The 17857-nt window shown below is 34.7% G+C and overlaps 1 protein-coding gene across 3 annotated transcripts; it reads left to right on the forward strand.

The window, feature by feature from the left end:
- Nucleotides 1-12271: 12271 nt before the first annotated feature.
- LOC140881270 (eukaryotic translation initiation factor 2 subunit beta) lies at nucleotides 12272-16975 on the forward strand. 3 transcript variants are annotated; one of them, XM_073286447.1, is made up of 10 exons: nucleotides 12272-12374; nucleotides 12538-12611; nucleotides 13130-13241; nucleotides 13355-13410; nucleotides 13506-13557; nucleotides 13652-13740; nucleotides 14964-15109; nucleotides 15392-15534; nucleotides 15815-15900; nucleotides 16735-16975. In XM_073286447.1, exons 2-10 carry the CDS (start codon nucleotides 12552-12554, stop codon nucleotides 16810-16812), a joined length of 822 nt encoding a protein of 273 aa, XP_073142548.1. In that variant the 5' UTR covers nucleotides 12272-12374; nucleotides 12538-12551; the 3' UTR covers nucleotides 16813-16975. The 3 variants fall into 3 exon arrangements, with proteins under 3 accessions (XP_073142548.1, XP_073142551.1, XP_073142549.1); XM_073286450.1 differs by having other exon boundaries at nucleotides 12272-12339; XM_073286448.1 differs by having other exon boundaries at nucleotides 12277-12386.
- Nucleotides 16976-17857: the final 882 nt, after the last annotated feature.

Consider the following 17857-nt stretch of genomic DNA (forward strand, 5'->3'; position numbering starts at 1 on the left):
AATATCCTATTCAACAAGATACAAAAGGATAAGGTCTAGAGTTATACAATCCTCAAAATATAACATGCATAAAATCCATCTAGTTCGGACTTATTCAAAAACAAAAAGGAGTTCGAGTACATAAACGACTCCTAACATCCAAGCCTCACTCCATCCTCTCAATCATCTAGCCATGCTGCCTCTAACTCGGTCTTTCCCCACCTGTTGCCAAGTACACATACAAACAAAGACAACAGCCGGATAATCCGGTGAGAATACAATTCACAGTAAAAGAGACTAGCATACAATATCACATAATATATCAAAACATGATATATAATTAAATTCCACATAAACTTCAAGTAATTCATTTCACTGCGGAATAAAATGATATGCATGACTTTAAAACTTTTGGATTAACAGACTCAGATAATCAAAAGGAATTCTTCTTTCTTTCTTTCTTCGGTTTGGGATCCCGAGGTTAAAATATCCAACAATCACACCGAACTCCCCTTTTGAGGTGGACGAGGTATATTTTAATCCTCTAAACTCTAGGGCATTATAGTGAGTTAATCGACTTTTGTAGTAAATCGCCTACCAAGGCCACTCAACTATAATCTCCAGATCGTTTAATTCAAAATGAATAATCAATCGGTTCAATATGAATGCATATGAAATCTCATGCACTCAAATATCAATTCAATCATAAGTTCAAATAAGCATATAAACATGCAAGTATGTGATTTCTTTTAGGACACTCGATTCAATTCGGAATCGAGTTAATTGTCCTATTCCATTCCAAAGTCGTCTTATACCTTCTCGTCGTTTCACAATCTTCAATCTGTAAAACAACAATACTCCATTCAATATCTATTCAAGATCTTTGATTGATAAGTAAGAAATCGATACTATATCGGCTCAAATCTTCCAAACTGATCGAAGCTGCAATCTCGCAACTACAAGGACTTCGAATCAATCTAACAGAAGAAGTTACAAGATCAATATCGATATCAAAACCTCATCAAACTCGGTATAATCAAATCAATAGAAACGATATCCCGAAACTCACACTGACGGCATAACAGCTATATTCTGATAAACCGGAAATGCAGACAACATAATATCAATCCAAACAACTCATATCAATCATCATTCAAACATTCAAACTCAAATCCAACACATCTCAAAACCCAACCTTTCGAAATATGCTTCTAAAAATCATAACAATTCCGAACGACGCTCTATTTTAATTTTGTCTGAGAATAAACGATAAGAATAATCTCAAGAACATCATACACGAAAAGAATCAAATTCCAATTACATCTGAAAAATTAAACATATCTGATCGGAGAGAAACTTACGATAGAATGAAGCTCTCGTTGATGTGATCGCTAAACTGCCTTCAGAAATAATTTCCAACGGACTGATCGACCGAAAACTGAAATCTGAAAGCTCAAAGAACTCAAATGGCGTCTTCAATGGAGGGAAATCGAGATGGGGAAGAAGATAGAGTGAATTACCAAGTCAAAAAGAGTCTAGATATAATATAAAACTCCCTATTTGCATTTTAGTCCCTGAAATTTCCAAAAATTGCAAAATAGTCCCTGATCAATAAAAAGTCGGCTCTCGAATTCTGAAATCACTGATTATCTCAATTAAAGTCAATTAAGATAAAAATGGGGCGTTACATTTTTGATATTTTATGCTATTTTTTGAGTCTTTTATTCCTACTAGAAAACTTTTAGGAGATATTATTATATCTTTAGATATATTTTGCGATATCTTTTATTATTTTGTAGTTGTATTATAAATACAACAAACATTCATTATTGAATAACAATTAAGATTTTCAGATTATTTATTACTCAATACACAAAATTCTCTCTAGAATTTTATTGAAGCTTTGTGCTTTATTCAAAATCAAACTTATCAAAGTTCTTCAACTTTGTGGCGTTTGTCAATCGATTTTTCACTTGGGTTGTCAAAGACAGGTTCATTTGAAGGTCTAATTGAATTATTGATTGTTTTCTACCGTGATTCTCTGTTGCTAGTTACGGGTTCAACTAGAGGTGGAGATCCAAATCTGTTACTTGTTTCAAAAGTCGGGACAAAATATTTGATTTCTTTTGTATTCGAATTGAGGGTGCGATTCGCTATAATCGTGCTTGCCTTTCATTCATAATAATTCATATCATATTCACACTAAATACTGTAATTAAAATAATCTCAACTTTGTTTAGAAAATCAAAGTTAAAAAATTCAATAAAATAAAATAAAATAAATCCAGAATTTTAGGATGGCTTTGGGTACACGATCTGAGACGGGTTCTAGATACAAGATATCACTCGATTTTCATTAATGCATATCATATTAATTGATTATATCATTTATTTCAATTTATAGGCCAAGAACCCTTAATTTTTATTTACTGCCTCTCCCGATCGTCGATTAAATGTTATTATTCTAATGCTAATTTCGATATCCCTATCAGAAATCAAACAACAAAATAATTTAATCAAGTTCTATTGTTCTCTTTCAATGACCTCACAGGAACTTGTAGGCCTCCCGACCTCTACAAAAATTCTAGGTTGTGTTTTCCTATGATCCTATTCAAAATCTCCTCTCCCGCGTGCCAGATTTCAAATAAATATAACAATTCAATTAATGATCAAGTAATTGAAAGACAATCAAAACAGGAATACACAAATAAATTGTTAAGAATAAATAATATTAGGCAAAATAATATTCAAAATATGAAACTCCAATCAAGATCCATCAATCTCTAGAAACAACCAATAATTTTATAATGAAATAATTAAACCCAAAGACATATCCAAAAATCTCATAATAAATCAGGGCAGATAATAAAAATCACAGATTAGAGTTGATTCTCCGTCCCTAGATGAATTTTCTCTATCTTGTGATTTGATTATCCCTTATCTTTCGCTCTCATATCTCAAATCTGTGTCCCATGCCTACTTGAATACGTAGTTGTGTGGTTCTGTTGTTTGGGTGCCGCTTCTTCTCCTCTCGGTTCTCTCCAAATTGTGCGTGTTGTTGTGCGGCTTCTCTTGTGCGGCTCCTCCCTCTAATTGTGCCTAAATATCTCCTTTTATATGCCCCTAAAATCGTCCAAAAAAGCCCAAAGAAAACCCAAAGTTTCCTTCCAAAAAAATCACAAAATATGACTTCGCGACGGCACGCCCGCGCTTATAGTCTCGTGCTCCCGCGCATGGCTCTCGGGTATGAAATTTTGTAGCGCGCGATAATATTTAAAAAATCATATCTTAAAATCTAATTGTCGGATTGAGCTGAAATATTGACAGTAGTTTTAAAACATCTCAAACTTTATTTTGAACGGTGAAGATCGGATTTGGATGACTCAATAATTTCCAGTAATTTTCTGAAGTTGCTGCTCCGTATTTCATCCTTTCGCTTCTTCTTGGTACTTTTGCACCAATTCTTGCAACTCACAAAAACAACAAAAAATATGCATAATATGCACTCAATACATCACAAAAGCCAAGTCAAATCATATATAAATTAAGTGCATAAATTGCACTTATCAACGAACATGTGCACGGAGTCCGTGTATTTTTTTTAAAAAAAATATTCAGTCTTTGATTAATTTATATCAAGTTTGTTTAATCATACTTATTTATTAATTGCCCAATAAGAATCGAAAATTAGCACCCAAGGACCCCACAACAGATGTATGCTCATACTTTAGTATTGGACGTTGTTATCTCTCACGTCTAGGGATGTCAATGGGGCAGGTATGGGTCGGGTTTGGCCAAACCCGAGACCCGCCCCGTTAACAAAATATGGACCCATTACCCACCCGCCCCATTTAAATATAATTTGGAACCGCCCCACCCCATATCTGAATGGGCGGGTTGGACCAGTTAGACCCATGAGACCCACGAATTTATTAAAATTAAAAACAAATCTGGCTGTATGAGGTTGTCGAAAGGAAAAAATAAAATCTTAAAATTGATATTTCGAGTATTACATGCAAAATAAAACATTAAATTACTTATCAATTAAAATTGAATATGAAACTTGTATCATAACAATGGATGTAGGTGGTGGTCGGAGGTTAGAAAGTCAACGGAGGGGATAGAAAAATGTCCAAGGGTAGGTAGACAGTCACCAGCTGTAACATGTGTTTAATTAAAAACATGAAAAATTTAAGAATAATTTTTTAAAAATTAAATTAAAATATGAAAGTGAGAGAGATGACGATGGCTAAAAAGAATATTTGAGCAATAAAAACCTATAATATTTTATATGTATGTATTATATGGGGCGGGTCTGGGGGCGGGTCTTATAAAACCCATTACCAGCCCCATACCCTCTCGGGTCTGAAAAAATGGACCCGAGACCCGTCCCAAGACCCATTTAGTGGACCCAAACCCTCCTCACATAGGGCGGGTACCCGGACCCATTGACATCCCTACCCACGTCCTTGGTTTTGTCTTGGACACCTCGTTCCACGGGGCAGGACTTAGGTTGAACGAACTCGGAGATAGCGGTCGCTAAGGTTGCAGCAGTTTCGTGGGTTGTGTTCGTTTTCAGTATCAGGTTTCTGTTGAGGGTATTTTTGGTACTGTTTTCGATGAGGTTATTCAAAATATGTTGCACTATTGCGTGATTTTTTCTCGCAAGCGTACGTGTCAAGTTTTAATATAGGAATTAAGTCCAACTACATCCCACATAAAATGAATAAAATGATATTATATTACATATTTGTAACTAATAAATTTCAATCATATTTAGAGCTACGATGATGGTTTGAATTCAATTAACTAACAATTTCAAAAAATAAATTTAACCAACGATAAGTTTGCAAAACAAAAAATCAATGAATGATAAATTCTAGAGGTTCAACTTCACTTGAATATCTATCAAGATTAATTTCTATTGATTTTTAATTGTAAATTCTTCTAGTTTATTAACCAAGAATCGAATTATTTTCTACTCCCTTTTCTCAAATGATAGTAGAAGTTTGTATCTAATATTAAACTCAATATTCCTATCAATATTTGAACATTAAATCCGGTAAACAACACTTTAATTCTTATAATGGCTTTAGTGGAGTTATATGCCTTCCGAACAATATACACCAGCAATGTATTAGTCTATGTTGTATTCAAAATTTTCTCTCTCAAGTGATGAATTCTAAACAATAAATCATTCAATCTATGACCAATAAATTGAAAGCATTAAGAATAAGAAAATACAAATAAACTACGTGAAGAATTCAAATATATAAATAAAAACATCTAAATCATGAGCTCAAGTAAAGATCTGTCTACCCTCTAGACTAAAAATTTATTTCATGAATAATTTAAGCAATAAACAAAGCATGTTTTTCCAACAATTCATCAAAACAAAAATCTAGAATGAAAGAGTAACAAGAACGAAGTCAGAATAAGCTTCTCCATCTCCAGATGCCACCATCTTCCATCTTCGTATCGAGTTCTCTGGCTTTTGTGCGCTCCAATTTTCTCCTAGCCGCATTGTCTTCTGCAAACCCTCGATAAGTCCTAAAAAAATACGTCCAAAATTCTTTTTTAAACCATCTCAAAAAGTGTCCAAAAATATTGAAACACGTTGGGTTGAGGCGCCAAAAAGTAGGCACCGAGGCGCCTATCGCCGATATTTTATTCTCTTCATGTAGGTAACAAGCATTGAGACGCCTCTTGTTTTTGGCGTCGGACGCTGATGCTCCCAGAAATAGGCATTGGGGCACCTCTTTGCCCTATTTGTTTCCTTTTTTGCACGTTTTTATTTTTCTCTTTTTGCACATTTCTCACCTTTTTAATCCAAATAAAATGATCGCTACTCAAATTCCTACAAAAGACATAAACTAAACAAAATCGCATAACTGTCACTTTGACCACTAGCCTGATTGTTGAGCAAACTGTTGTACCATACCAAAATCTTGTCAACATCAATCATAACACGATAGAAATGCGACTTTAACACATTCCATGCATTATCATTGGTGTTCCCACGAGTCGATTATCAATTTATCATTATAGGATGTGGCAGTACTTTACAAAAAAAAAAGCTTAATTTTTAGTGTGTTGCCGACTTTTAAGTCATTGATAGTAATACCACAAGCTCTTGCAAGACATTTCTCTTCCTTGGTTGACAACATCACCTTAAATTTATTACGATGAACATTATTTTATTTTCACGCGCATCATCATCATCAAGGTTAATATTTTCTATTCCAATCTATGTCGAATGATATATATATATATATATATATATATATATATATATATATATATATATATATATATATATATATATATATATATATATAGATTGGTTATGAATAAATAATAATATGTTTAGTTTGATTAATTAAGATTGCAATTAGAATATGGTTAAACAAAAAACATCACAATTTCGCATGTTAATTTATGATAAAAATGTAGCGACCCTACCCGGATTACCTACCAACTTAATATCGAGCATGCAATTAATAAAATTTAATTAAAGCAATAAACCAGTCGAAACTTAATTTGAGTACACAACGCAAACCGACGGAATACAACCAACACTAGACCCAAAAACAATAGCTATACAACCAAATCGGAAATAATGTATCTGAAAGAAGAACAAAAACCTCCAAGCAGTCACTGACCCTGTGCCTAAACATGTATGGTTGTATCGAACCTCCTGCCTCGTCTAACCTGAGACATGCCCCTCGAATGGGGTGTCCAAGATAAAACTAAGGACGTGAGCGACTAACGCCAAGTACAAAAATTACGAGTATACAAACCTATATGATGCACACAAAATGACGTGACTTGGTGACTTGTCAACTATCAAATCATAGTTAGACTAGGTGCCATGAGCGCTTAGTACTATCTGAGAATCCTATATCGGAGTAGTTCACACATCCGTCTAGATCACCGTAGCCTCGATCTCTGTCATACGGTATCTGACGGTGTTAGACCATGTAGTAACCCGGTTACCATTTTAAGGTAATTTAAAAGTTAAACACGATCTCTCTCAAAGAAAAAAAAGTTAAACATGATAAAGTTTTATTAATTTAAACAAATCAATTGTATAATGCATTTAGAATAAAGATTCTAGGTTTCGAACCCTCCGAAGTTTGGAAGATCCGAAGGTAGTTCGGAAGCACCAAACTAATCAGAGTCAAGATCGGAAGAAAAGGTAGAGTTCGGACGATCCGAACTAGGATCGGAAGATCCGATCAGTTTTACGTTGTGCAGATTATGAGGTGTCAACTACACATAGACATGTGAAAGTTTGGAAGGTCCGAACCCAGCCAACCACTTATGACTTAAGTGTCAAGAGGCTCTAGACACGTCAATGCATGCATGAGATCGGAAGGTCAAAGAGGGAGATCTGAGCTTCCATAGAAGCCAGTTCAGAACGTGGCTAGCATGCAGAGATCGGAGCGTTCGATCGTCGCCTATAAATAGGCCATCCAAGATTGGTTTGAGATGCTCATTTCCAACTTATTTATCTCTTATTTGGTGTATTCTTGGGCGTCCTATACATTCGTTCGAGGGTTGGGTACTAGCAAGGCGATTTCGAGTTAGCGGCGGAGCTGTGCCCAAGAGGTAGGACCTTCGACTAATCGAATCCAAAGAGTTAATGGCGGATGCATGTATAAGTATAGAATCTTAATAGCTTTTTGGAGTAGCTGTTAGTCTAGTTAAGCTTTTAGTAAACAATAAATGATGTGGTAATTAATTGATTATAGACTTGGATTGTAAGCCATAGTTTCTAGATTGTTGTTTAGAGGTACGAAAGTATTATCCGAGATATCTTGGTTCAGTATGCATGTTTATCTGAAATGTTTTATGTGCATATATATTATGTCATGATCATTATGCTGCATATATTTTTATGTTGAGCCTATAACTTTGAATTAACCTATAGTACGTGATGAGATCTCCTATATATACATTTTATTCTGGTGGGTGAGCAACCTCCCGATGTGATGACCCAATGTGCTACATACCATGGTGCCTTCTTAACTGAGCAGAGTTGACATGATAGGTTTTCGGTATCCTGTACATTTGCATTCGCACACTCATAACATGTGTATACTCAATTTTCGTACTGAGCATTGTTAACGCTCATTGTAGGACCGAGCGCTTTCTACTTTACTAAAAGTTATAGCTGGTGGTAACGGTGTAACTCAAATATTTTAAACTGTATAACAGCCAAAGAGTCGTGGTTTGATTGCTCTACCCAATAGGGAAAATTATTGCACCAAATTCTTCCTCCCAATAATTGCACTTCTTGCAATCAATGAGAATCAAACCCATGACCTTGTCTATGATATCAATTGTAGGGTCGAGCGCTTGTCTCTTTATCAAAAGTTATAACTGGTGGTAACGGTGCAACTCATATATTCTAAACCGTACAACAACTCAAACGACATGGTTCGATTGCTCGATCTACCCAGCAGGGATAATTATTGCACCCCAACACTGGCTTCCAAGGTTTTGTCTTGTATACCCCATTCCACGGGACATGCCTTAGCTTGGATGGACCCAGCCGGAGTGGTCGTTGAGACAGAGTCTGCAACGTTCCGATGAGTTGGTTTTGGGGTTCCTTTTAGCTGTGTATTTCATACTCTTTCGATATGGTTGTGTTATATTTTGGGTAACTCTATAATTTTGATTGAGTTTTTATTAACTTAACTTTTCGTTGTTTTATTTTATTATGTTTATCCCAGGTTAATTGCATGATTTTATTCTCATTAAGTAGGTGATTCGGGACGGATCACTATAGACCATATAGAAAGGTGTAGGGATGAGTGACTCTACTCAAAAATCTATCTCGAAGGAGATACGGTGCAACATGAATGCACATGCAACATTTAATATAAATCAATAAAATATGTCTCATGACACATAAAATACAATATATAAGCATGCATTCTCGCTGACAATCTCAGTCAGTACTTAAGTACCTCTATCCATCAGGTCGAGTCCTATCGGGGTCTAAGGATCAAGACTATAGTCAAGTGATTATTGTATCACTATTAAAGATCTAAAAGTCTTAACTAAGCTAATATATACTTATTTTATCTAATAGGGTTCTCGAACTATATGTTGGGTTGAATTGTCCCTGCTGGGTAGATAGATCGAATCACAACGCTTGAGCTGCTGTGCGGTTTAAAAGATTTGAGTTGCACTATTACCACCAGCTATAGCTTTTGGTAAAGCGATAAGCGTTTGGTACTACAATTGGTATCAGAGTCAAGGTAATGACTTCGATTCCCATTGATTGCAAGGTGTGCAATTATTGGGAGAGAGATTGTTGGGGTACAATAATTGTCCCTGCTGGGTAGAACGATCAAACCATGACGCTTGAGCTACAATGCAGTTTAAAAGATTTGTGTTGCACCACTACCAATAGCTATAAATTTTGGTAAAGCATCAAGCGCTCGGTCCTACACTATACCTACGTTCATCGTTAGCCCTTTGATATCGAAAAATCCAATTCTTGGTCATGCTCCGCTGCTATATCGAAAGCGTCTCGCTATTGCCCGACCCTTGATAGAACGATTAAAACTTTCAATATATGCTAAAAGGAAGAGGGGAGACTTCAATTGACACTTCAAAAGTGAGCTTGGATGGCCTATTTATAGGCAGATTTGGACGCTCCGACCTTCAACTCAGAAGTTCCGAACCCTGCCTGGTTGCCACGTTCCAAACTGCTGACTTCGGAAGCTCCGAACTACCACTTTGGATCTTTCGATCTCTTGTATGCAGTGACATGTCTAATGCATCTTGACACCTAACTCAACAATTGAGTTCGGACCTTCCGAACCCTTGAACGGTGCTTCCGATCTACCACATGTCTATGTACCATTGACACCTCACTATCTGCATGGCCTAACCTCTGATCGGACCTTTAGATCTATGTTCGGACCTTCTGAACTCTTCCTCTACATCCGAACTTGACATTGAATAGTTCGGTGCTTTCGATCTATACTTCGGACCTTCGAACTCTTCGCTGGTTCCGAAGCCTAGATTTTTAGTTCCGAACTTGATTTAACACTTGATTTGCTTGAATAGCGATCTCTTAATCATATTTATCATTTTATTGACTTAAAATGGTGTTTGTGTTACTACAACATAGGAAGATAATGAAGGATAACATTAGGAGTTTCTAATTTAATTCACAGTTATAAAAACCATACATTTTTTTTTTTTTTACTGGAAATCATGCTAAAATCCAATTATTAATGGGCCTTTGGATTTAAGAATTTTCAATTTTGTTAGTAAACAAAAATTATTTAAAGATTAATAACCTTGTCTCATGTTAATCACTCAAGTAAACGCAACCTTAACATATTCAATGGATGTCAATGCAGGATATAGTGTTGGTGTTATCGTACGTGATTGTAGAGGTATGGTGATGGGGGCCAAGGCTTGTTGTATCCGAAATCCGGGGGCGGTGAAGTGTGCTGAGTTGATGGCTATTTGGGTTGGGATGGAATTTTGCACGGGACTTGGTTTCACCATTGTTTTCATTTTTACGGGCTAAATGCATCCACACCCCATGTGAAAAGTCTAAAAGGCATAAATCCCCCTGTGTAAAATTAATAGCATGTTAGACCCCTATTTTTAAAAAAATTAGCATAAAACCCCTATGAGAGGGTATAAATGTACCCGAGTTTGTATAACATAGGGGTGAAATGTGCTATATTTTAAAAAACCGAGGGATGCATTAGCCTATTAATATTTCTTAAGGGGTTTTATGCCTTTTAGACTTTTCACAGGAGGTATGGATGCAATTAGCCCTCATTTTTACCGATTCATGGGAGGCGAAAAGTGCAGTTAATTTACCGATTGAGAACTTGGGTGTGGATGGCGACTTGGCGAGGAGATTCAATCTTTTATGGGATCATCGACCTTCTTGTTTGTCAAGAATGTCCATAGAAATACTAACAGAGTGACTCACTATTTAGCCCAGAGAGCTCTTTTTTCTTTGTCAAGCTTCAAATATTCATGTGAGAATGTTCCTTTATGGCTTATAAACTTTGTTTCTGGGGAGTTCGTCCCTTATTAATATAGTGTTGATTATCTTAAAAAATACATATTCAATGGATAAAGTATTAATTATATTTTGATTTATAGTAAATAAATAACATTAATTGTTTTAGTCATATTAGTACCATTTTGGATAAAAAAGCCTACTTAAAAAATCACTTAAATAATTCCAATCTTTTAAAATGTTTTTAATTAAAAAAACGAAAGCGATTTAAGCGTTTGTTATTTTTTTAAAAATTTAAATAGAAACTGCTGTTGTAACCAAACACCTAATTTTTTTTTTTAAAAAAATCATTTTTTTAAAGAAAAATGATTTTCTTTGGTTGACTTATGTAACCAAACGTACTCTTAGTCTGAACGAATCCAACGTTTCATAATACTAGCAAATCATGCATGAGATAATTCGCGTGCATGCAAAATTTTTCGTGTAATTAAATTTTTCTTAAAAAATCTCTATGCTGTTTTTTAAGAAAATTTTTAATATATTGATTATAATTAACAAAAAATTTTAGCTACTTTTCAAATTTAATGAAATAATTTTATTGGAGTAACTTTTATTTGATGAAATAAGTGCATTTTTGTCCATCCATTTAAATTTTTAAATTAGTTATTTTAAGTGGTTGCTGCTTTATTATATAATATAATAATATAATAATACATTATATAGTATATATAGTATAGATATATTTCTTCGAAAATGTGATATCCAATATATATATATATATATATATATATATATATATATATATATATATACTATGCGAAGATAGTGCAGTGTATTGTGTGTAAAAGACCATTATATAAGTTGGCGGTTAATGATTAAATTCTTAAAAAACATTATTTTTTTAGATTTTAATTTTATTTGTTTTAAATTTAATTTAACATGGTTATATTCTCAGAATAGTTTATTTTATTTCAAAAGACTCAAATAACTTTACCATTAAAAAAAAGACTCAAATAACTCATTATGTAAAAACTAAAAACAATGATGGTAAATAGCTTATTATTTATTTAATTATTTTAAAAAATAGAGCAAATGCTCTGTCATATAATTTGTAGTTTTTGAAATTAAAGTTAATATATGAAACTGAAAAGAATTTGTAAATTTGGATTTGGTTTTAATTATTGTAAAGATTTTAATATGGGCCTCAGAAAGGAAGCCCATTTTGCTTGTAAAGCCCATGTTGTTCAATAAATTTAAAATTCTCTCTCCCAAAACATGAGCCGTAGATTACCTCATTACCATTCAGTCCCTTCTTCAGTTCATCTCGGGCTCTTTAGGGTTCTTCGGCTGCATGTGTTTTCCCTCTTTCTTGAAGAAATTTATCTAGGGTCTTGTTTTATGTTCGTTTGTAGTTTTACGTTTTGATTTCAGATTTTGATTTAAGATATGTTAAAATTGGAATTTTTGTCCCACGCTATTTTACTGGTTTTCAAGGGTGGTGTAATTTTCTGATGAATTTTTGTTGATTGACGCCTTATTTTTTTGTTGTAGATCTAAAAATAATCATGGATGAGGAAGAAATTCAGAACCAAATGAAAGACGAGGTCAAGGATGATGTAGGAGATGTAAGTTTATTTTGAAGGGCTTGTCATTTTTAGTGGGAGTTACATATTTTCATCTTGTTTTGTTTCTTTTATACGCTGTTATGAATCAGGAGCTGAACTTTTTATACGGTTGTTTTTTGACCTAAGTATCATTCATTTGCAGTAATTAATTATAAGCATTTTGATGAGAGAGAAGTAATGAAATTGGAAATGGCTTCAGTGATTAGAATCTTATGATCGGGAGGCGATTAGAATCCTATGATTGGGCTGGTGTTTTGGTTCTTGAGTGTTTAAAAATGAGTGATTCCTTTCTTTTCTTGGTCATTGCAAATATTGATGTGGCCTTTCATACTTACTGCTTGTGGAGAGTACTAAACCGTGTAACTTTATTTCACAATTGAGATCAATTTATGTTATTTGAAGTGAAATATGATCTGATGTTCGTCTTATTATCAATGCTTAGCCATGTGAAAACTTTATAATTTTGATTAAAGGAAATTATTTATTGTTTTGATCTTAAATAAACAATGGAATTGCAGATTGCTCCTTTTGATCCCACAAAAAAGAAAAAGAAGAAGAAACCTGTAATTCAAGATCCAGTTGAAGAGGAGTCTGTTGATACTCTTGCTGAAAAAACAGAGAGCTTGTCTGGTACATTCATTTTCCTGTTACAGAAGTTTCTTTAAGGCTCCAGTTTCTTTTTTGAACCCCCTTTCTTGGGATGGCAATGAATGTTCTCATATTTGTACTATTTTGTAATGCAGTTTCTGATGGTCTTGAAACTTCATTTGCTGGTCTAAAAAAGAAGAAGAAAAAACCAGTTAGTCATTGTGTTATCTTCCCTTTCTTTCCCCTGAAATGACGACTTGTTTTTGTGATTTCCTTGTGAGTTAACCTTATGTTTCACCTTTTTAGGTGCATACTGATCTGGATGATGAACCAGAGAATGTTGGTGACGAAGTGGATGGTTGAGTTTGTTTGGAATTTTTATGTGAACTTTCATTCGAATTTTGCATTTTCTTATCTGGAAGAATATTATCTCTTACTTTTTAATATTTTAGATACAATTGGAGAGGATGAGGAAGGGGAAGGAATTATCCTTCAACATTACCCCTGGGAAGGAAGTGATCGTGATTATGAATATGAAGAGGTAATTCCGGTTACTGCCTTGAGCCATGTAAAATGATTTCTCAAGGATTTCAGGATCCCTTGAATTAATTGTGGAACTATTCCATGGATGTGCTCATGCCTGGCCGCCTGAGGAGCTGAGAGGTGCCAGTTGTGACCTGTGCACCTAGGAGGTGGCCAAGGAGCAGCCCTTTAGAAAGGTGTGCTGAAGTGCGTGCCGTGCAAGTTGCGTGTGAAGTGCAGTGAGGCACACTTCAACTTGCGTCTGAAGCACAGTGAAGCATGCCCCAAGCTTTTCTATTACGTTAAACAAACCACTATTTCCCAGCCCAATATTTGTTTATTGTTAAAAATCCAGTAAACTTGCTACTGACTCTCCCTTCCCTAAACCTATGTGCTACAATTAATTGCCCAAAACTGCATTTAGTTCCCTACATCCTACAATTGAAATTAATTTACATATACTGGTGTTTTTGCACCTAAGACCTCAGAAAAAAAGAAAAATGGTGCCCCATCCCTTATCAAATAGCAAGTAACATCAATAAACAAAGAGAGAGCTTTACTGATTTCGTTGAAATATTATTTTATTTATTTCAGGCTTTACCAATTAGCTTTTGATTTGTATTATTATTCAATAGCGTGTGAAATATAATTTTTGTTGCTATTAATATTGATAATGTAGTGAAATGCACTTCACAAATACACATTCTTAAAAAATTGTGGATGGCGCTTCTCGTCTTGCACCTAAGGTTCCATGACACCATTGCACCTTGTGCTAACAATTATGAATTATTCTGTGTTTTACTATCATTGTGAATTGTTAATTTTGTGGTTGATAGAACTATCTTTATTTGGTAAATAGCGGGGGAAAGCGGATGGTTTGCATATTTAATTTTGGGGGGACCTTTGTAAATTATAAATTACGGGGTAGTTTTGCTGGCCAAGTGCATTTACTATATGCTAAGCTTCATATTTTTTCACTTGGCAGAGATGCCTTTTAATGTCAGCTTCACACTCATGTATGACCCGATGACTTTATATTCTCTTGACATGTAATCAGATTTCATTAGATGTTTAATGTTTTATATTATGTTCTAAAAAATATGATCTTGCATGCGTCCTTGTTATATTATTTAATTCTTTTTTGTTAATGTCATTCTGTTTATGCATTTTGTTGCATTATTCATTGTGTATCTCACTTCAAGTAGTTTCTGGAGATGCTTATGTTTATATTACCTTGTGTAGCTTCTTGGGCGAGTTTTTAACATCCTCCGAGAAAACAATCCTGAGCTTGCCGGTGATAGGCGAAGGACGGTCATGAGGCCTCCTCAAGTTCTCCGTGAAGGAACAAAGAAAACAGTTTTTGTTAATTTCATGGATCTCTGCAAAACGTAAGTTAATTTGATCTTGTGGTAAAAGCCATTAAATTACTGACTGGATTATTTATGGACTTCTTTTGATGGTTTTCTTTTGCTGTAAAAGACTCCTTGAATCTTTTAAAGAATGAATAAAGAAATAGTTGCATTTTATGTTTTCATTTTATCTATCTACTTTGTTATTTGTGTAGTAATGTAATACAATGTTGTTATCCATCAGGTAGTATCTTTGGATGTTAAAATTTTCCTTCCCCTTTTATATGTTGATTGATCATCCCCTTTCTCTCTTTTTTATAGAATGCATAGACAGCCGGAGCATGTGATGACTTTCTTGCTGGCTGAAATGGGAACAAGTGGGTCGCTGGATGGGCAACAAAGATTGGTTGTCAAGGGGAGGTTTGCACCCAAGAATTTTGAGGGAATCCTCCGGCGTTATATCAGTAAGTTATTGCCTTCTTTCAAATTCAACAGTGGAACATGCCGAAAGTGGATTCAGCTAGTAGGTGCTTATTTGTTATTCCTAATTCTGAAATTTGATCAGTACGCTTTAGATCAGAAGTTCTTGCTGTCCTTTTGCAGTAGTTTACTAGCAGTGCACATGGCATAACTTTCATTATTGGGTGCTTTATTTTCTTGTCTTGTTATTTATTGACAATATATCCGAAGGTCAACCTAATTTGCTCGTCTTGGAACTCTTCTGTTTCTGAATCTTGTGCCCAGATGAATATGTCATATGCAATGGCTGCAAAAGTCCAGATACCATCCTTTCAAAGGAGAACCGTCTCTTCTTTCTCAGATGTGAAAAGGTAGCTGGCAGCTCGCATTTATCTCCTTCTATGGTTTATGATATGATGACACACTTTTGGCAAATTCAACAATCTAACAGTGTCGATTTGGTGAAATTTTGCAACTTTGGAAATAACATCAGCTATAATTTCATGAAGCAATTATTAGTTGAGTGCATCATCTGTAGTGGCCTGTAGAGTTTGTGTTGGTCCATGCAAAATTGAAAATTAAATGGATGGAACTCTAAATCCACCACCCCTTCTATCCCCTCTTCTCCCTTGTATCGTGGGGAAATTGTACTCCTTGATTGTTTAGTTGGTATCTTTTGGATGTTATTAAAATAGATTCCAGCATTGCCTGTTTGCCTGGGTCCTTTATGGAGAATCACTATCTTGGAAAGGTCCTTGAATTCCATATGGAATTTTCATCGCTAACTGAATGCACAAATCATTTGTCGACAATTGCACGGAGGGCTGTCATTATGTGGGGAAAAAATATTGTATCGACCAATGTTTCAGTATTTGGAAGAGATTAGTGCACGGCCTCATTTTTGTTCATTCTCTTGCACTACAAAATTTGTGCTGTATCAGTTTTTCCCTTTTCTACAATATTTAGATAGTTCTATACCCCTCTGAATGTAGATACGCTATTTGCTTTCTGGACATGGAGTAGCAATGGTAAATGTTAATGTGGATGATATGCACTGCTTTGATCTGCATCTTTGAAGGGACCCTTGTGATTTGCATGTATAGGGGAAAACCGGGGATATGTGATTTTTCACGCATGATTCGTGTGCATGTGACGTGTATATATATATCCAATCCAACTAATAAAATATTTGTGCTATTGTCCAGTGTGGTTCGGGGAGGTCAGTTGCCCCAATCAAAGCTGGTTTTGTTGCTCGTGTTGGTCGTCGAAAAGCTGGAACCTGATGAAACTTGCCGCTCATCTGTACCTCACTGTTTTATACGCGGGAAACCACTGTGTTGCGCAACATGTTAAGTACTGTTCCTTCAGTTTTGCTTCGCAAGACATGTATTTGCACATCTTACTTTAAGAGTTTGTGTTTCTATCCAATTTTCAGTCTGAACTTAATTTCTAAATCCATTCAAAATTTTAAGAGAAATCGGATCAATCGAGTTGAATTTATTGTATATAAAGATAATCTAGCTGGTGGATAGAAGTTTTTCTAAAAACCGAAGTGATTAAGTTTTAAAATAAAAATTTATCAACCCAACTCGAATCGTGCATGTTTTGCAACGAATTTGTCATGTAAATTAATCTGTCACACTTCGAAAGGGACAGCGGGCTTCTGCCTAATTGAACCGAACATTTAGCAAATACTAGTCAGTGTCCTATGGGTGTCTCACTCTGTGTTTATCTATATATAAATAAATAAATAATATATATGTATGCGTGTTAAGGCGGTGTCTACATAGTTGCTCATCACCTTTATTTTTAGACAATTGATGCATCCGTGTGTTATTTCATTAATCGTCCGTCTAATTGTCACTTAAGCAGCTGAATTCGCTTAGGTTTGCTCATCGCCCTTATTTTTAGACAATTGATGCATCCGTGTGTTATTTCATTAATCGTCCGTCTAATTGTCACTTAAGCAGCTGAATTTGCTTAGGTTGCCACCTAGATTAATATATAATATATTATTTATTTTTGTAATTTTAAACTTTTAAAACAGATTATTTGATAGATTTTTTTCGATCAATTTGTATCAAATGAAGATGAGGAATATGCGATGAATTTTTAGTTTGAATTCGATAAAGAGATATTATTAGAGAAATGCTAAGATGAATCAAACTAATTAGATATTTAGGCTAAAAAAATCGTTTAGGACGAATTAGATATTTAGGCTAAAAATCATCTGAGTAAATCAGACAGTTAGGTTAAACAGTCCGCCTGTCGTTTTTTAGAATATTGGTTAAAATATTATATAATTAAATTAATTAATACCCGTAACCT

Source organism: Henckelia pumila, chromosome 2 (genome assembly GCF_033568475.1).
Source record: "Henckelia pumila isolate YLH828 chromosome 2, ASM3356847v2, whole genome shotgun sequence".
Taxonomy (NCBI): domain Eukaryota; kingdom Viridiplantae; phylum Streptophyta; class Magnoliopsida; order Lamiales; family Gesneriaceae; genus Henckelia; species Henckelia pumila.